General features: G+C 42.3%; 2 protein-coding genes across 2 annotated transcripts in view; one reads left to right on the top strand and one right to left on the bottom strand.

The window, feature by feature from the left end:
- SHROOM3 (shroom family member 3) overlaps positions 1–10,358 on the bottom strand; it is a 292,517-nt gene extending 282,159 nt beyond the window's left edge. The window contains exons 1-4 of the mRNA XM_054728118.1: positions 10,001–10,358; positions 8,983–9,084; positions 6,103–6,208; positions 5,416–5,920 (exon numbers count right to left, since the gene is read on the bottom strand). Of these exons, the coding sequence (XP_054584093.1) occupies positions 5,416–5,583 (168 nt within the window). The 5' untranslated portion in view covers positions 5,584–5,920; positions 6,103–6,208; positions 8,983–9,084; positions 10,001–10,358. The remainder of the gene's footprint in view (positions 1–5,415; positions 5,921–6,102; positions 6,209–8,982; positions 9,085–10,000) is intronic.
- Positions 10,359–17,110: 6,752 nt separating this feature from the next.
- The window catches only part of CCDC158 (coiled-coil domain containing 158), a 68,797-nt gene continuing 65,021 nt past the window's right edge, over positions 17,111–20,886 (top strand). Inside the window, exon 1 of the mRNA XM_028148424.2 lies at positions 17,111–17,148. The gene's annotated coding sequence lies outside the window, so the exon portion shown is untranslated. The remainder of the gene's footprint in view (positions 17,149–20,886) is intronic.

Here is a 20,886-nt window from a genome sequence, read left to right on the forward strand (position 1 = left end):
ACCTCTTCATTAATGCAAAACCTCTTCCAGGGGATCTGTGTTTGACTGTTTCAAGGGTCTCTCTGCTGGTGACAGGACAGTCTAACTGCCTCCCAGCCTACTGGTTCCAGTTGCCAGTCCTCCAGAGAGGCCAGTGTGTCCAAGACCTGGCAGCATCCAGACTCTGGGTGGGTTTGCTTAGGATTCCCCCATGTAACTAAAATGGACCTCCTTCTTCCCAAAGGCTGAGTTGGCCCACTCTGACTTCTCTTTAGCTGGAATACACATTTTAGTCTTCTTGTTAAGGAATCTTAGATCACAGAAGCAAACGAAGTACATGTGGAAGTTTTAATCCTTTGAAGTGCACAGAAGGTGCCTCTCCAGGTGAGGACACCATGAAGGTACTGAAAAATGTTAAGTGCCCCTCCTTGAACTACTTAAAGGGGTTGCTTGAACAGTAGTCATTTCTATTTTATGGGACCTTTTAGAACTAATTGTTTAATTGTTTCCTTATAATTATTTTATTTTTTATCTTTATTTTTGAAAGTATTACATATGTCCCCTTTACCTCCATTGACCTCTTCCAGCCCACTCCCACCACCCCCCCAAGGCCCTCACCATCCCATTGTTTATGTCCATGGGTTATGCATACCTATATATATAAAAGCCCAAGCGACCGTTATGACAGAATGACCAGAACGACTAGAATGACCGGACGACTGGCTGGTAGCTATGATGTGCACTGACCCAGACCTTGCTGCTGGGGCCCTGACAGCCCCGAATCTGGTTCACCCGCACCCCAGACCTAGACAGGAGGGAGGAAGGAGCCCAATTCCTCGTGAAATTGGTCATTGGTTAGCTTGCTGCTGGGGCCAACCTCCCGTGGTCCCTCCCCCCAGTCTGCCAGCACCCCCGATCGGCCCTGATCACCAGCCAGGCAGAGGGACCCCACCCATGCATGAATTTGTGCACGGGGTCTCTAGTATGCATATAAGTTCATTGATTGATCTCTTCCCACCCATAATCCCATATTTTACCCAGATAATAGCTCTAGAATCTAGCCAAATATTCCTATTGATAGGCAATGATGACTGAATGGCATAGTGTGTTAAGTGCCCGGACTCTGGGGAACCAGGATGCCTGGATTTAGATTTGAGCTCCATCACTTACCACTTGTGAGAGCTTCAGAAAACCACTCGAATTCTGTCTCATGTACAAAATTAGCATACTAATATTATCTTCTTCACGGAGTTGTAGAAATGAAAGGATTTAACACATGTGGGTCTCTTGGAGTAGAGATTGGCACATAGTAAGTCCTCAGTACATGCCAGCAGCAGGTGTTGTTTATTGTTGTCATACTCTTACTTGAGTTATAAACCGTGGGGGCAGGTGCATGCCCACTGCAGGTGAAACTGCCTTTTTTCAGCCACAATGCAGAGTGAGTCATAATGAAATCGGGCTGCCAACTTCCTGAACTATTAAATTACTTGAGCTTCCACATACAAATGCTTTTTTTTTTTTTTTTTTAAAGTTACCCTTTCTTTTTGAAGTTCGAAGATTACACAGGCTCTTTCCTCACCCACACCTTTCCTTTTTAGGGACTTTAAATCCCAAAGGAAGGAATTTGAAATGATTTCTTTTATTGCCACCCTTTTGTAGTTCCCTTTTCCCTATTCATTCTCCTACCTCATTTGTACCGACAGAAAAATGATACTTCATTCATTATATTGTCATCCATACCTGGCAGTTCATAACTGCTTTGTATACGTGCCTTTCATATGTATGACTCAATGTGTACTGTCCCTTCCCTTCTCTTACAATGGGGGGGTCACCCTAGATTGGGAGAATAGCAAACATTTGGTTAGTAGTGTACGAGGTAATGTTCATTTCTTCACTGTCCAAGAAGGAAGATCTGGGATAGACATGATCAGTTACTAAATTTCACTTTAGTCTCATCACTGTATTAATTATATAGGCTTTCATCAGTGTTCACACATCGTGTTGGTTGGCAAAATAATGCCATCTCCCCACAAAGACATCCATGTTCTAATCCCTGAAATCTCAGAATATGGTAGGTCACGTGGCAAAGCGGAACTAAGGTTGCGGATGGAATTGAGGTTGTCCCTAAACTGATATTAAAATGGAGAGATTATCCTGGTGGGCCCAATCTCAAGGGCCCTTAAAAATCAAAGAGGGAAGCAGAAGTTAGAAATCAGAATGATGCCATGTGAGAGGGACTCCACTTGCTATTGCCGGCTTTAAAGACGGAGAAAGGAGACCATGAGACCCCAGAAGCTGGAAAGGGCGAGGAAATGGATTCTCCCCTCCAGCCTCCAGAAGGGCATACAGCCTTGCTGTCACCTTGATCTTAGCCTGGTGAGAGCCGTGTCAGACTTCTGAGCCATGTTAGAACTCCATGGTAACAAATCTGTGTTGTTTTCCAGCCACTAAGTTTGTGGTCATTTTTATAGCAGCCACAGGAAACTAATACACGCTCCGTCACTGGAAATCTGCCTCATCTCACGGGACCCACCTCCCTACTCACTGCCACTGCTCTCGTTTGTCTTTGCTTATAGAAGTAATCAAGCACCTACTCTGTGCCAGCTGCTCTGCTGGATCCTGGAAATGCACAGGAATAAGACATAGCCCTTTCATTTACTCAACTAACATCTGTGTACCTGGGCTTTGAGTTAGATGTGGTAGAGATGAAAACAAAACAAACAAACACAGTCCCTGCCCCAAAGAGGTTCACAAGCTTCTGAGAAGACAAGCAACGTAGATTAAAAGATATCTCCATGATTCAGAGTAAAACCTGCAGGCTATGGGAGCGTAGAAGAGAGACTACCTATCTCAGCAGGAAGAAGTCAGGAAAACTTCAGAGGGAGGAAGAAATGGAGAGTGGATGAATAGGAGTTTGCCAGACAGGCAGGATAGGGAGAGATATTCAAGAACTTTGAAGCAATATGGCATTTGAAATCTGACTAGTGCATATTAGGAACAGAATTTTAAATTGTATCTCGTTTTAGTTAGTTTTAATTGAAATGGAAATAGCCACATGTGGCTGGTGGCTACCATATTGGATTATGCCCTTGAAAGGAAGTAGATTGCCTTCTTTTCCCCTTTTCCACTTACTACTGACTGGAAAGCAGATGTTGTGGCAAAGTGATCTTGGACCAAGCAGATGGGACATCACCCCAAGGGGTAGAAGGGACTTGGGTCCCTGATGCCATGCAGCCATCTTTCAGTTTGGCTTATGTTCAGATTGTTATGTGAGAAAGATATAAAAGCCTATATTGTTTAAGCTATTGTTATTTTGGATCTCTGCACAGCAGCCAAATCTGTATACTAATTCAAATGTCTTCTAGAACAATGAAAAGCAATAATCACAATCTTTGCTAAGATTTTTAAAAAATATATATTTTATTGATTTTTTACAGAGAGGAAGGGAGAGGGATAGAGAGTTAGAAACATCAATGAGAGAGAAACATTGATCAGCTGCCTCCTGCACACCTCCTACTGGGGATGTGCCCACAACCAAGGTACATGCCCTTGACCAGAATCAAACCTGGGACCTTTCAGTCTGCAGGCCGATGCTCTATCCACTGAGTCAAACTGGTTAGGGCAATTTTTGCTAAGAGTTTTTTGAGTTCCTTTCCTTCCGTGTACCAGGCCTTATGCTAACTGTTCTAAATGCATGGTCTCATTTAATACCCACGCATTCTGGTAAGGAAAATAAGAGTATAACTCCATTCTGCAGATAAAAATGGAGTCTTAGAGAAATGGCTCAAAAGTGGTAGAATTAGATCTGAGAGCAAACTATATTCTAGTGTATCAATATATAATATTTTATCCTTAAAGGCAAGGTAAATTGAGGGTACCACCAGAGTTTTTAAATGCAGAGATGACATTTATATTTGTGGCAAACATTCTTTGTTGTCTACCCAGCACGCATTCCCACCTTCTGCTTGAAAACAAAACCCCAATTTGTTCAAATAGTGGGCAGAGATTCCTTGACATCAGGAAGGGTAAGTTCCTACTGCAAAATCCAGGAGAGAAATCCTGACTGGTCTAAACCAGTCATGGGCATCTCATTCCCCTTGGCCAGTAAGTAATCTGAGGATAGGCATGTGGCACAGCTCTGATCAATGAGATGTAAGCAAAAGTCTGATAGAAAGGGTGTCCCTTTTCACACAAACAAAAAAGCCAAAACCCTGCTCAGAATGAAGATGTGATGCCAGAGGTAGCATCCATCACGCAACCATGAAGACAAAAGCCAACATCATTAAGAATGGCAGGGCAGAGAGATCAGTGAAGTCTATGTTGACATTATTGAACTGCTGCTCCTTGCCTAGACAGCCTACCTCCACACTTCTTGTCATACGAGAAAAACAAACCCCAATTTATTTAGGTCCCTATAAATCAGGGTTTCAGTTACTTATAGCAGGAAGGCTTCCTGATATGCATACACACACATCTTTTGTTTCTTAGGAATGACAAGGGAAAGTCACTCAGCTCACAGTGGTCACACTCCTGGCTGCCTGCTAGAAATCAGTTTCCACTGGCTCACCTACAGCAAGAGTCATTTCCGTTTTCACCCTCAAACTGAAACACTTTTCCCCTCAATTACAAAGGTTTCTTGAATAATGCATTGTATGAAAAGCGCTTATATCCTGCTTTTTTAGACGATTAATATTCTGAAATTTTAAAACAAATCTCTCTTAATCACTGTAGTTTAAGAAAAAAGCAGAAATATGAAGTCTAATGTATAAAATAGATTCATTCACTGGCTATCCCTATCCACACCAGAGATAAATAAAGAATTGAGGCATGTTACAGGATGACTAAAGTTTAAAAATCAGGTTAAATACATAAATAAATAGAAGAGGAAAAAAATGGCGTTTTGCCCTTAAATTATACTGAAAGCTAATTTAATTCTCCTCTCTGAGTGTGCTGAAAAGCAATAATATTTACATACTCTATTATCCAGAATTACAAACAAATTCTAAAATATTTTTGGAATGTTAGATATTTTTCAATTGAAAGGAAAAAGTTATTTTTCTAGCCATATGTTAAATAGAGGCACGCATACAAAAACATATACTATGCCACCGCTTTAACTATGTTCATCTTTAGTCTGATTTACAACTGAAAAGATCATGTGGTAGCTGGTTTTATACTATTTCATTCACAAAAAGAGATTATCCATCAAACCTGCACATTTTTCTCCAGGCTTTCACAGAATAAATAAGCTAGACACATTTTTCTCTCAAACACAAGTTATGCAAAATATGTCCAGATACAATCAGCAAGGTATGACACATCAAATTCAGCAATAGTCAGGCAATGCTCAACTTTTTTTTTTTTTTTTTTTTTTGCATTTTGACAAAAGTTGAAAAAGCAATGTGAATAAAGGCAATATTGGCAAAGGAAACATACCTTAGAGATGATTAATGGTTCTCCGTGCTCCAGGCCACCTTTCAAAGTAAAACCCCAGGGAGCTCCTCCCTGCAAGAATGCTTCCAGATAAATGTACCTTCCCGTGGGGGTCGCGGTAGGGTTTAGTGTGGCACAAGTCTCCTCGAAGTTCTCTGTGGTTCTCATCATGCGAGTTAAATTGTAAACGCCCGAAGCAGATTCAAGAGAGCGATGCTTCTATTATAGCCCATTATCCCATCCTTCACGATACGTGCTGGCCAAAAGAGGGGTTTTAAGAACTGAGTTCTTTTCAGATGTAAAATCTTCTCCCAAGCTTAACTCCAAGATGCTGACCCAGGAGGATTTTTCACTTCAACATTCTGTAAAGTCTCCTCCTGGAATTCCGGGATCTCAATGCAGCGCCAGAGTGGTGTGTATATATCTCTTCACTCCACTGGACAAAACTTCTTTCAATGTCTCTCTCAAGACTGCTTTTATTTCATGCATATACACAATAAAACATTTTCTGTAGATAGTTACAGAGGAAATTAAAATAGTCTTACAATATAGTAAGGAAATTGCGAAACCTCCAACAAATACTTCATTTTTGATTGATTATCAACCCTTTCTTCCTCGCGCAGTGAAATTTACCATTACAATAGCCTCCCCTCTCCCCAGAAGTAGCTTTAAAAGAAAGAAAGCACTTACTATGCTTCGGCTTGCTTCAGAATTTCCAAACTTGTCCCAAAGAGACGGAGAAGCTGTGCTAACACTTTTTGCTTATGTTCTTCAGCAATAAGTTCCGAGTTTATTTCTTGCAAAAGGGAAAAAAGGTTTTTGCAGGATGTAGAGAACAGGGAAAAGGGCATGGTACATTAATCCTCAATGGAAAAAATACCCAGGAGGCAGCCCAGTTCTTTCTTTGGTCTTTTCAGTGATGATCAGCCAGGGCTGCTGCTGCCGAGGCAGCCACTTGCCTCCTCAAGTGAGAGGAGAGGAAGGAAGCGAGAGGGAAATGGATTAAGGCAAATAGAGGCACCGCCACCTTTCTGCACAGTAAGCTGTGCTACGCGGAATTCAGTTCAGCACAAAGACCTGGCCAATCAACACGGCCTGGCCGTTGATAAAATACCATACAGATGGCTAATTGCCCCGCAGTAGAAAGGAGTTGATGGAACAGCCCCACCTTGGACCAATTAAACCAGAATCCCTGGGGGTGAGACACAGGCCTTGACATTTTGTAAACGCTGTGCAATTTGGCTGTGCAGCCCAGTTCAGGAAGCAGTGCCCTAAGCAGTAAGTGTCAAGGTGGTAGCCCAAGGGCGTTACGTTTTTCGTTAGAAGAAAATGCCACGTACCATATATGAGCAGCCTCTCGTCTGGAAATAAGATTCTCCAATCAAACGTCTGCTTGTTTGACTCAGTACAAACAGAAGGCAGGTTTCTTCGCTACTTTAATTAATCTCCTCTAAGACTGTTATTCATTCTTTAAATGAAAAGAAATAATGCCTGACAAAGAACAGGCACTCAAGGCTGAATATTGTCCTGATTTCAGGTTATTGGTGGAATTCTGTAATAACGTTACATAAAATGTAACATTACCACTTCTTATTAAAAATTTGTGAACAGTACAAGATAGCTATATCTTATACGCAGAAGCCTCACCTATTAAGTTACTGGAACAAATTAGAATTATTTCCAAAGAATATGTTTGCTAAAACATTTTCTGTTTAAAAGTATGTGATAAATGTAAATTATGTCGGAAACAGGTTAAAGACTACTGTGGGTTTTGATACCAATTTAATTTTGGTGTTTGTACTTATAATTAATGAAAAGGTAATATAATACAGAAGCAGACATAATATGCAATATCTAGACAAATTTAATGTATAACACATGACACGTGTTATTTGATTTTCAGTGGTAACTTCAACTGAGGGGTTGAAAGACACACAAAAAAGTAAAATCTCATTTGTGTGTAATAACAGTATTTCAGTGGAAATGTGGCAGTTAGACAGACATGAGCAGAGCAAGGACGATGGGCCAGGTACAGGTCACCAGGATGGAAAGGCCCAGGTACCTAGCAAGAGGCAAAACTGGGAAAGCAAGGACCTCACCCCCAGGGTAACCTTTCCTCCCCTAGCATACGGATGGTCATGCAGTTTATACCCCTGACCTTGCATATCATGATCATGTGGTTCGGATCCTCCTCAGATCTTTCCTCGCCTGGCATGCTGCTAGTCATGTCGGTTAGACCCCCTTAGAGAAGGAACAAACAAGGGAGCTGGAGAATAACCCTTAAACATTAAGCCCCAGGACAAGGAGGTTCTGACCGGAATCAAATACATCTAGGCCTCAGCTGTGTTTTGCTCCAGGCCCAGAAAAGCAGCAAAACCAGATGAGCCAGGCCAGAGCTCACCTCAGGACCAGCTGCATTGACTAATGAGCTCCATTCCAGGCACCCACCAATCAGTGGAGACCACAACCCTGAAAGGACACACCTGGAAAATTAATGAATATTCTATTGCGATCTGCCCCTGAGGCTGCCCCTAAAATCTCCACCCTGAAGGACTTGTTTTCTTTGCCGAGTCAGTATCTCTCTGGAGAACCACTTCTTTTATTATTTTTTAAAGAAATATATTAGTATTGATTTCAGAGAGGAAGGGAGAGGGAGAGAGAGATAGAACATCAATGATGAGAGAGAATCATTTATAGGCAGCCTCCTGCCCCCTGCCTCCTACCCCCCTTATTGGGGATCAAGCCCACAACCCAAGCATATGCCCTTGACCAGAATCAAACTCAGGATCCTTCAGTCCGCATGTGACTCAAGCTTGGCCAATGTAATAACTAGAAATTCTACTGGAGCTAACAAAAAGGGGCATTCTCTCCTACCGCCAAGCTGGTAGGTAGGTCTCTACAAACCCAAGAAGGAAGCCTACTCCCTAAGAAATCAATCCAAGATATGGAGACAGTGTTCTGGTGATACCATTTGAGTCCTGGGTGCACTGTACCTCACTTAAACCATCAATTCTCAAAGTTCTTGGTTTCAGGACTCCTCTACACTCTTAAAAATCATTGAGGGCTCCATGGAAATGTTATCAACATTTACTGTATTAGAAAATTTAAACAGAAAAGAACATCTAAAATATTTATTTTTTAATTCATTTAAAAAATAATGAATCCATTTTAGCATGTTAAAAGAACTAACGTATTTTAGTGAAAAATCATTATATTTTCTCAAACAACAAAAATTACTGAGAAGCATGGCATTGTTTTACATTTTTGCAAATCTCCTTATGGCCAGTTGAGTAGAAGACAGTTGGGTCCTACTATCTACTTCCGCATTCTATCTGTTTGATATCCATATCACATAGCTCCCAGAAACTTCATATACACTTGTTAGAGAACAAGTGACAACAGAGCAAAGTAGGTCTTATTATTATGAAAAAGGTTTTGATCATGGAGACCCAAAAGGGTCTGGGGACTCCCCAAGCTCCCCAGATCATTCTTTGAGAATTGCTGCCTTAACTAGATGCAGCTATACCTAAGGCTACTCTGCTCTTATCAGTTTTGTGAGCCCATACATACCTGTTTATTTTTCACTTACACAGTTGGCCTCGGGTCTCTGCTCGTTGCAACTGGAAAAGTTCTGCGTAATACACAATGACACCCGTCATGTCATGGTTCTTCCTGGTTTCAGAGAAAGTTTAGGGAAGCTAGTGCTGACTCACTGGTACAGTTTTGAATCTTTTCTTTCTACTGCTTCCCTGCTTCCTTTTGCCTCTAACTTAGATTTACTACCACTTTCTTAACCAAATTCGTCCTTTCATGACAATTGATCGAACACAGCTCACAACTCTACTTTTTGTCTGTATATGAAACATTCCCACTGTTGGCGATTGAGTTCGTGTTGCTCTGCTACTGTGAATATGGCTCCAGGATAGAAAAATATTTCAATCATATTGACTCTCCCATTGTCTGGCATGCCTGTACCACTCTTTTAAATGTCATTTGCCTAATCATTGTTTTGGCATCTTAGAAATTATGTTAACAAATTATCACTCAATTGGTTAACATCACTTAAGGAAAAGTTAACGTGTTCTATTCAAAATTCTCACTTCTTGATTTGCATTTTTTTATTAATATATTTTATTGATTTTTTACAGAGAGGAAGAGAGAGGGGATAGACAGTTAGAAACATCGATCAGCTGCCTCTTGCACACCGCCCTACTGGGGATGTGCCCGCCCCTGACCGGAATTGAACCTGGGACCTTTCAGTCCACAGGCCAACGCCCTATCCACTGAGCCAAACCGGTTTCGGCTGATTTGCATTTTTTATAGTAATCCCTAGCATTCTTCTCTTTGTCTTTGCTACCACTTTAAATATGATTCTTAACTTCCTGAATTTTTTAAATGCCTCTGAATTTAATATTTCAAAGAATGAAAATGTCACTGGATTACATCTGAAAAAAAGTTATAGTGACATCTAGTGGACCTTCTGACTAAACAATCATGAAAGTAATCGTAGACAATAAATTATGAAATTGTAGGTTTGAAAGGTTATCTAGTTTTCGTAGAAAGGAAGTCTAAGCAGACAAAGATCTACCTCATTTTAAAGTCTGCATAATCTCTCTAGGCCACCTCTCAGATGCAAAAAGAACAGTCTCGTTCTGCGTCTCCTTCTTAAGATTGAGGAAGATCCCCAGCAGCATAAAGTGGATTCTGCGCACCTGAAATGGTCAAAGGGGGGTTGGAGGAGAGGGTGGAGGCAGTGCCAGAGGGGAGGCAAGGTGAAGGCCGGACGGGCAGCGCCAAGGCTGGGCTTGACTGCGGGAGCAGAGCGACAGGGACCGGTGCAGGTTGGGAAGAATGTGGGAAGCTCCTTCGGGGAACAACTTCGAGAACGGCCTGGGCCCCAGGGCGTGCGGGTGGCGAGCGCGAGGCGGCTGGGAGGCTGCAGCAAAAGTGAGAGGCCTTGCGGGGCACAGAGTCCGAGAGGAGCCCGAATCCTGGGTCGTTTGTGGGCCGAGCTGCCCGGACTGGAGGCCGGGCTGGGTGCAGGCACAGGGCTCCTGGGGGAGGAGGGGGGCGGGACTGGCACTCGGTTGCCCCGGCGACGGCGTCTGGAGGGCGGAGCGCCTCCCGTACCGCCCCCCCCCCCCCCCCCCCCGCCCACGTCTCTTCTAGGTGCCCAACTGCCGCCCGCGCGGGGGTGGGCGGGGCGCCGGGGGGGGGGGCGGGGTGGGCGGGGCAGAGCCCAGCGCCCCCGCGGCCGAGGAGGAGCCGACCCCTCCGCCGCCGCCGCCGCCGCCCGGTGGACGCAGGTGCGGCCGCCGCGCCCGCCGCGCCCCCGCGCGGATGCGCCGGTCTCTTAGGATGAGGTGTTGGTGCAGGTACAGAGGCCGCCTCGGCCCGGGGACCGGGCGAGGGGCGGGGCCTCCGGAGGAGCCGGAGCTGCGCGTCTGCCTTTGTGAACCGCCCAGACCTTGGTGTTTGTGGATTTACCGGAATGTTTCCGGGGCTCGCAGGACGCCCCAGGGGCAGTGGCTGTAACTCTGGGACCACCCGGCCATGTGCAAAGTATTCGATTTGGGGGTGGGGGCTGGGGGGAGGGAGAAAGAAACCGCGGCTCCAGGCACCACATTGCCGTCCCCTCCCGTTCCTGCCCAGCCCCCGGCGGGGGGGGGGGGACGTGGAGACGATAGAGGAACGTCCCCCACCCCTCGTCCCACCTGGGATTGTCGTGAGGGCTGTGCAGGGGCCCCGGAGCGCCCCCCGTAAGGGACGCTGAGAGCCTGGCTCGGCCGTGTTGTCAGCACCCATCGGAAATGAGTTGCCAAATGAGTCCACCCTTTGAACAGAACTCTGCTCCCAGGCCTCGCCCAGGCTGGACCTGGTTTTGTTGGTGTACCGGAAGGTCGGGGGAAAGTAGAGGAGAATAAGGGGGGCTACTTCTCAGGGGGTTTTGACCGGCAACCACTTCTTCCTTTGCCTGCACCTTCCACGTGTCCCAGAGACCAGTCAGGCGGGGCTGTTTCTCTGCGTGGAAAGTCGGGGGTGGGGGTGGGGGTGGAGGTGGTGGGAGAGGCCTGGTCCTCCCAGCTCTGTACTATCGATTCGGGGAGGGAGACTACGGATCTGGTCATAACGTTGCTGCCGTCAGTTTTTAATCTTATACAATTACCTATCTGTGTTGTAGATAAAATGGTTTTTATGCCATAGAGACATTATTATACTCCCAAAATAAAACGAGGGCAGAAATCAACAATTTATTCTGTATGTGCAAAGCCCTTACTATTTCACAAAGAGGACTCAATGACGTCCTGTATGTTTGGGTCACTCACTTTAAAACTCCACAGTTTATTAAACAGGACTGCTTATGAACTGCCTGTTCCCAAACTAGATGGCCCCATATTGTATGATACTAGTGACCCGGTGCACAAAATTCGTGCACATTAAAAGGGGATTAATTAGAGGAAATAAATTAATATTGCTATTTGCCCTTTCTCTATAATAGAAGTGTCAGAGATGAAACAAAATTAGTAAAATGTATATGAAAACCTTCCTCCTGTCAGAGTCTGGGGCGCACCACGGGACCCAGAGTCAAATCCCTGCCCACACACATGCACCTCAAAATAGCGTGAGACCCAGACCCAGCCGGCCCCCTCCCCTCATTGGGCTAGATCCAGACCCGGCCAGTCCCACACTTGTCAAGCCCTGCCGGGCAGGGGGGCATAGCCTCAGGTCCCCTGGCCCAGTGCCAGGATGGGGGATATGGCCTGAGGTCCCCCAGCCCAGACAGGGGCGGGGGGCATGCCTTGAGGTCCTCCATCAAGCCCTGCCAGGTGGGGGACATGGCCTGAGGTCCCCTGTCAAGCCCTGCTGGGTGGGGGGGCGTGGCCTCAGGTCCCCTGGCCTGGCACTGGGGGGGGGTGGGGGGGTGGGGGGGGGGGTGTGTGGCCTGAGGTCCCCTAGCCTGACACCAGGGCAGGGAGCATGGCCTGAGGTCCCCTGTCAAGCCCCACAGGGCGGGGGAGGGCGTAGCCTTAGGTCCCTGCTGATTGCTTGTTAAGGCTCCTTATGGGAACTTGGCCTCAGCTGTGGGTGCAGCCATCTTTGTGACAGAGTGATGGTCAATTAGCATATTCCCTCTTTATTAGATAGGATAGTAGGCTGAATAAGGGCCAAAAACATCAGGACCTAAGTTCTGGAAACTGTAATGTTATGAGGAAAAGAAGTCTGCATGTATGATTAAGTCAAAGATCTTGACATGTGGAGATTATCCTGGGTTACCTGGGTGGGCTCAAAATGCAAGCACAAGTGTTCTGATAAGTGAGGGGCAGAGGGAGATTTGATAGAAGAGGAGAGCACAGTGACCACAGAGGCAGAGGTTAGAATGATGAGGCCCCAGATCGAGTAATGCCCGCAGCCAGCAGAAGCTGGAAGAGGAAAGAAGTGGATTTCCTAGAGCCCTGCCAACACCTTGACTTCGGCCCTGTGAGGCTGATTCTGGACTTCTGAACTGTAAGAGAATAAGTGGCTATTGTTTTAAGCCACCAAGCTCGTGGCAATTAGTCACAGCAATTACAGCATGACCAAATACATATGGTCATGCTTATAAGTCACATAGAATCAATCCTGTATTGATGAATATTTTAAAGCCCTCCAGCTGGGGCAGTGACAGGTTTGATAATGGAGAACACTAAATATTTTCTTAAGCCCTGTGAACCGGAAGGAAAAAATTTGAACAAGAAATTTGATAAGGAGAAAATAAATTAGGTGCTTAGGAAAGAGGTAGTCTGGCTCTTAAAGTAAAATTTTAAAGTTTCAAATGTATTTCTACTAATATATCACTGTATTTGCCCTGGTTTAGAGAGTAAAGGTACAAAGTGACTTAGGCTTGGTCCTTCGCTGAGACATTATTGGAAGCCTTTGTACCAAGAGCTGCAGACACCTGGGGGTTGAGTCCAGGCCTGGGGAAAAGAGGCAAAGCCAAAGTGCTTCCATGAGGGGGGTGTTAACATCTGGCTAAAAGCAACCTCTGGGCATCTTGAAATGAAGACACTGTGGAGTTATCCGAGTGCACAGAGAGATCAGTGTTTTGGTTTAAGTGATTGATTTCTGGGACGCAGGCTGCTAATTTGCATCCCTGCTTTTGCCCCACAAACATCACAAAGAGAAGCCAATTCAATTCCTTCTTGAACTGCTTTCTTGAGGTATAATTTATATACCATAAAATTCACCAATTTTAAGTATAACAGCCAATGAATTTTAGTAAATTTACAGAGTTTTGCAATCATTACCACAATCCAGTTTAAAACATTTCCATCATCCAAAAAAGCCCCTATGCCCATTTTACAGTCAATCCCCATTCCCACCCCCAGTTCCAATCCACTTTGAATCACTGGACTACTTCAGAGTTAAGTTTTAGTCCTTCTGCTGGGCTACTCCAATGGCCTTATTACTGGCCTCTTCTCAGTATATTGTCCACCCAGCTGCTGGAGGATTATATGCCCCTGATTAAAATCCTCCAATGGCTTGCCATCGCAATGAGAATAAACCCTGAAATTCTTAGTTTGGCTTTTTAAAGCCCCTGTGAGCTCTACCCTCTACCAATCTCCCCAGCAACTTCTCAGGATAATTTCGGGAAGGAAGTGATTAGCACAGCATTGCTTTGGGTGTGGTACACAGTTGGCTATCCATAAGTAGGCCTCTCATCCTCCCTTGACTACATGCAGCCTCACTAGCCTCCTTCCTCATCCGTCAGTGAACACTGAGCCCTTTTGATCCCAGCACCTTTGCATCTGGTATTTCCTCTTCGGATCTTCCCCAGTCCTCTGTAGGGCTGACTCCGTTTAGTCATTCAGCTCAAATGTCACCTCTTCATAAATCCTTCCCTGACCTACCCTAAGTAGTTTCAACTTCATCTCTCTGTATATTGTGTTATTCTCATCATTGCACTTAACCATTCTCCAAAATTATATTTTGATTTGTTTCTTTAGTGTCTCTCTTTCTCCATTAAACTGTAAGATTCATGAGGGTAGAAACTTGTTCTTGATCTTAGACAGCTCTATCTCTAGTATTTCTAGTAGAAACTTGTTCTTGATCTTAGACAGCTCTATCTCTAGTATTCCTAGAAGCACTAATCATAGCAGTACAGTAAAGCATTGTAAAGCATCAAAATGCCAACAACAGTAATTAATAATTATTGAATGCTGACTGTGTGCCAGGCCCTGTGCCAAGTGGCTTGTATATGAATGATTTAATTGAAGTTTACTGCGTTTGATGTGGGAAGAGTAAGGGGAGCACATTCTCCAAATATTAAATGTCCTCCTCTACATTGAATTATTTTTTTCAGAGACATTGGATAGTTTTCATTCTCTTATTATTAGGACTAGAGGCCCAATGCACAAAATTCGTGAAAGGGCCTTGGCCCCCACCACAACGGCCGCCTCTGCCTCGGCCCCCGCCCGCCATGGCCAGGGGCCTCTGCCACCTCTACCACGGCCCCTGCCCACTGCGGCTTTGTCCAGAAGGAAGGACGTCTGGAAGGACATCCGGTCTAATTAGCATATTATGCTTTTATTATTATAGATATTTATTTTAAAGACTAGATCAATGTATATTGCCATTAGTAATCTATTATTAAACCTCATTTTCTACATCCCTAAAAACTAAACTGTGGAGGATTTTGCTAGGAAGAAAGACTTTAGCAGAATTTTAAAAGAGCAGGACATGCTGAGGACACAGCAAGTAGACCTTGATTGGGGCACAGGATATGTCTGAATGGAGATGAAGTTGGGAGGTTGTTAGACCTGATCATAAAGGGTTTTGAGTGCTAGTCTTAGTTCACACCTTAATCTTTGAGCAAGATAGGACAAAATGGCTCTGATTTTAAATGGAACTCTTAAAGATTGTGAGAAAGTGAAGCTATAAAGATCATTTTGAGGTATTTTATAAGGTCTGGCGAGAGTTTACTAAAGTATGAAAGAATACAAAAGGACTAAAATGAACTAAGTAGCATATTCCAGGGTTTGTTCCTTATGATTTATGTGCACACTTAAGTCTTCTTTGCTGAGTTAAAAGATATTACAGAGATAGACTCAACAGAGTATGGCTACTAATTGGATATGGAGTTTGAGTAGATGAAGAATAGATAAAGAGCCCTAGCTGGTTTGGCTCAGTGGATAGAGCATCGGCCTGCAGACTGAAGGGTCCCAGGTTCGATTCTGGACAAGGGCACATGCTTGGGTTGTGGACTCGATCCCCACTCGAGGGTGTGCAGGAGGCTGTAAACATATATGACTGTAAACATATATGCAGAGGTATTAAAGGAACATATATTCATTAAAATTTTTCTAAAGCCAGTTATTATTTTTTAAACAAATAGCATGAAACTTAATGGAAGCAGTGTAATTGTCTCTATCTGGCTTTGTTGTTGACTGAAATCACCTGTGAGACATCATCATATTTTTTGGTCATCTTTTTGCTAAATGTTTTCCATAGTAAATTATAGAATGTCCAAATTGGAGAAGATTTTAGAGATCTTCTAGTCCAGTGGTCGGCAAACTCATTAGTCAACAGAACGGCAAACCGCGGCTCGCGAGCCGCATGTGGATCTCGAGCCACAGTTTGCTGACCACTGTTCTAGTCCAACACTTTGCCCTAGAGAGGACAGCCAGTGACAGTTGTCATCCCAACAGATGCTCATCTACCCTCAGCTCAAACACCTCACAAGCCTCACGAGGCGCTCTAGTTTTCAGAATATCCATCTCTGTCCTGACCTAGAATCTACTCTTTACTTCTAATCATTAGTCCTAATTCTGCACATAGAATTTTTTTTTTCATTTTTTAAGTATATTTTATTAATGTTTTTACAGAGAGGAAGGGAGAGGGATAGAGAGCTAGAAACATCGATGAGAGAGAAACATCGATCAGCTGCCTCCTGCACACCCCCTACTGGGAATGTGCCCGCAACCAAGGTACATGCCCTTGACCGGAATCGAACCTGGGACCCTTCAGTCCGAAGGCCGATGCTCTATCCACTGAGCCAAATCAGTCAGGGCAGAATATTGACTCTCATTTTTTCAATGTGGCAACTGTTCACTTAGATTCCACTGAGATATTCCAAAAATCCTAGTTGTTTATCATTTCAGCTCCACTTCTTAAACTTTATAGACCTATTTCTAACCCGCTCACAGAGGTTCCTCTACCTAGTAACTTTTCTAACCAAGCATAAGATCTTTTGCCTGGTCAATGCATCTCCAAAAAATAAAAGCAGGTCAGAAGACATTCAGGTGGTTATTTAAGTCAGTTTGGACTGTACCTGGAGAAAGATCAGGTTTGGGAATATACATATGAAAAAGGGGACCTGCCTACAGGTTTACTTGTGTTATCTTAATAATGCCAATAAGATCTGTACCAACAAAATTAGATTGCACCAACAGGGAGCATATAATTGAACATGTTCTGTTGTGTAAACATAGCCTAGATAAGTGCCAAAAAATATACTTTCATAAACAAAATAAGCCCAAAGGAAAAAAATTTAAAGATTTTTATTGCTGTTGTTGTATAAATGTGTTTTGGGTGTTGTCAAGATCTTAAGTGTTGAAAATGAACTTGTGAATTGAAATTTTTGAAAATAATAAATTTCAGCTAATTAAATATTATATATTAATAAGCATATTTTAAAATACTTTGGTTTTTTTCAGGTATTAATAGGATAAGTGAAAATAAGAATATCCAGATATTAAGGTATCTCTTGTTTTATTTTTATATTTAAGAATTGTGAACATATACAACTGATATACTTTACTATATCTATACTTAATCTGTTTTAGAAACTGAAGCCTTGAATTTGATGAATGCCTAGGCTGGAATATCTAAGATAAAGCCACAAGGGCTATATCTGTGGTTTGCAAACTTTGCTCAGTGGAGCCTTCTGTATTCCATTATGGTGTCTTGGCATAGAGGAGTGTGTGTAGTTGGGACTCTAAAGATTTAAATAAAGACTTCTACTGCCTAAAAAAGCTTGAAAAACACAACTTTAATCTTATTTAGTAATGGTGGAAATTGAGGCTCAGAGATATGAAAAGATTTGCCCGTGCTGTCACAGTTAACCAATGACAGAATTAACTTTCCTGATTCGAAGTTCTGTGCTTCTTCTTTTCTGCCTTCCTCCAAGATGGTATTGTGTACTGATGAAGTATGATCTTAAATAGCTTAATTCTATATTGCATTATAATAGTTCCTGTGTTTACTCAATGCATTCTAAATCCACTTTCTTTTCTATTAGTAGAACTATATGAAACTTACATCTTCTTTATAGATAAATAGAAAGATATAGCCATTTATTATGGAAATGAGTTAGTATACTATTGTTATTCATGTTTTACTGTCCTATTATGTGGTACTATATACTTATTGATTGAAGTAGGGACAATATTAAGGCTGCTCATGAGTTATCTCAGTTAACTCTTATTCTTTTTAGTTATACACTCTTTATCTCCATCTTATAGTCTTATGGAGGTTAAATATTGTTTTCAAGGTCACACAGCTAGTGGATCACAGAGCTAGGATTTGAACCCTAACAGTCAATGACAACATCTAGAGAGAGAGAATGCGATTGAGAAAGCAGACACTAAAATCAATGTGAAGTTAATAAGCAATTAACATTAACTCAAGCAGTGAAGTGATGTTCATTAATGTTCTTGCATTTATGAGATATGTAGTATTGGGATCAATCTTGGGGAACTTTAGAATTTCCTAAGGAAAATACACCTGCAGACTGGTTCTATGAGATTATGGATCAATGTTATAAAATCCCAATAGGGTGGGAATGCAGACTGGTGCAGCCACTGTGGAGAACAGTATGGAGTTTCCTCAAAAAACTAAAAATGGAACTCCCATTTGACCCAGTGATCCCACTTCTAGGAATATATCCCAAGAAACCAGAAACACCAATCAGAAATGATATATGCATCCCTGTGTTCATAACGGCACAATTTACCATAGCTAAGATTTGGAAACTGCCTAAGTGCCCATCAGCAGATGAGTGGATTAAAAAACTTCGGTACATCTACACAATGGAATACTACACTGCAGTAAAAAAGAAGGAATTCTTATCATTTGCAACAGCATGGATGGAACTAGAGAGCATTATGCCAAGTGAGATAAGCCAGTCAGAGAAAGATAAATATCACATGATCTCCCTCATTTATGGAAAATAATGAACAACATAAACTGATGAACAAAAACAGATCCAGAGACAGATCAGACCGTCAAACCTCAGAGGGAAGGTAGGGGAGGTGGGGGTAAAGGGGAGAAATCAACCAAAGGACTTGTATGCATGCATATAAGCCTAACCAATGGACACAGACAACAGGGGGGTGAGGGCATGATGGGGGGGGGGGGGGGGGGATTGAGGGTCAATGGGGAAATAAGGACACATATGTAATACCTTAATAAAGTAAAATAAAAATATCTCCAAAAATAGAAAAAAAAATCCCAATAGGGGATAACCACACAGCCACCTTGGTCTTTTGGGAGCCAGGAAAAGGCTTCTCTGGAAGGTAGAGTGGTTTGGCATTCTATGGGCTTGAGTCATTAGTTGATTAACATAACGCACATTATAAGTAATCTGTACCCAATCAAAACAGAGCATAGATTCTAAATCAACTTACTATAGAGACAGTGACATTCTATCACGGTCACGGGAGGTCCACCGTGAGTAGTCATAAGGAATCAGGGTGAGGATTGGTCACATTAGGGAAAGGATAGCCACACAGCCACCTTGCTCTTTTGGAAGCCAGGAGAAGGGGTAAGAACCCAGGAGATACTTTAAAGCCCTTTAACTCAACTGTATAACAAAAACGTAAGTCTGTACACCATTTTCCTCCAAAGTCCTCTTGTAGTCTGTGGTTTCTAAGGTCTTTTCTGCAACATTCCAATAGAATAACCAAGGTAGAATCTTTACCTAGCTATTACTTGTCAGAAATATAAGGCTCCTTTCACTGGGAATCTGGTCACAATATAAAATCAGGCAGGATTGTTCATAATTAATCTTGGGCATTACCAGAAGAGGCCAAGATCTCATCTTTGTACTTTACTCAGAGATTTAAATGAAATACATGTAAATTCATGTTATGATCCCCATTACAACAAGTATAGCATTTTAACAATTTATGATTTATTGAGGCTAAAAACTTCCTTTTACCAGAAATCCTTAATAATTTAATAAGACTTATGCCTGAAATCAGGTATAATATTTTAGTTCTTAAAGTGTAATGAAAGTAGAGGAACGTTGAATGATTTGACCAACTGAGGATATGGTCAATCTAAAATAGTGAAAATCCGAATTCAAGTATTTTTAAAAGACAGATTTCCTATTGTAAAGTTCATAAAATAACAAGTGGCATTGGCAAGTAGAAGTACTAAGCATTTTCTTTACAAATAAATGTTTTGTAATTATTGTTTAAGTAACTAAATCTAAACTTTCTTCTTTAAACTATTAATTTTCCAAGAAAAATATTTCCCTCTGAAGGTCTGCTACTCTTCAATGGCCTGCTGCCTATGAGTGGATACTGAATTAACGAGTTGGTTTCATTCATCATCTTATGCCAAAGTAAATAAACGTGGTTTCTATCTCAGGATATTCTAAAGTCAAAACTTCTCCTTTCTTCTTTTCTCTCTTTTCCAACTACTAGTTCCAGTTCTGCTTATCTTGCTCATAGGTTCTGTTTCATGCTTGATACCAAAAAACTTTAGTATTAAGCAGCGTGGATTAGGGTATGATTGCCCAACACTGGCTATATGATTCTGTCTGTCCTCATTCCTTCATGCTTTTGATCTATCTGTAATTTGTGATAATAACATTACTCAGTAATTTGCATTGTCTTAGTGTTTTTCATCATCCTGCAGAATCCCCAAATGCATCATTTTAGTGGGTAAGTAAAAGTATACAGTATACATTCATGATAAAACTTGTTTAAATGAGGTTTTTTTCCCAAATAACAATCTCTTCTATTTAGAACATTTAAGTTGCCTAGCAATCTTGACTAACATTATTATAATTCTTGACGGAATGTCTCCATACCTACTACTTATTTGCTAAAATTGATAGTATGAAACATATTAAGGAAGAATTTATCTAATTGTAGTTTTGGCAGATTGCATCTCAGTAATCAAAGGGGAGAAACTGTGAGTGAAATAAAAAGGAATTCTGTTCAATAAAATTCCCTACGGCTCACAGGTTTTTTAAAAAAAACTTTTAACACTATGCTTACAATTATGTATTAATGTAAAAATGATAAGCGGTATGTTATATGTGATGTTCCTCTCTCCGTCACTTTGATGGTTTATGTCTATATATATATATTTTGTGTTGTTTTCTTTTTTTTTGAGAATCAGGATTCTGATTCATTCCCTTTATCTATTTTCCTGTTTTCTACCTCATTAATTTCTGCTCTTATCTTTATTGTTTCCTAGCATGTG

The sequence above is a fragment of the Eptesicus fuscus genome, chromosome 2 (genome assembly GCF_027574615.1).
Source record: "Eptesicus fuscus isolate TK198812 chromosome 2, DD_ASM_mEF_20220401, whole genome shotgun sequence".
In the NCBI taxonomy this organism is placed as follows: domain Eukaryota; kingdom Metazoa; phylum Chordata; class Mammalia; order Chiroptera; family Vespertilionidae; genus Eptesicus; species Eptesicus fuscus.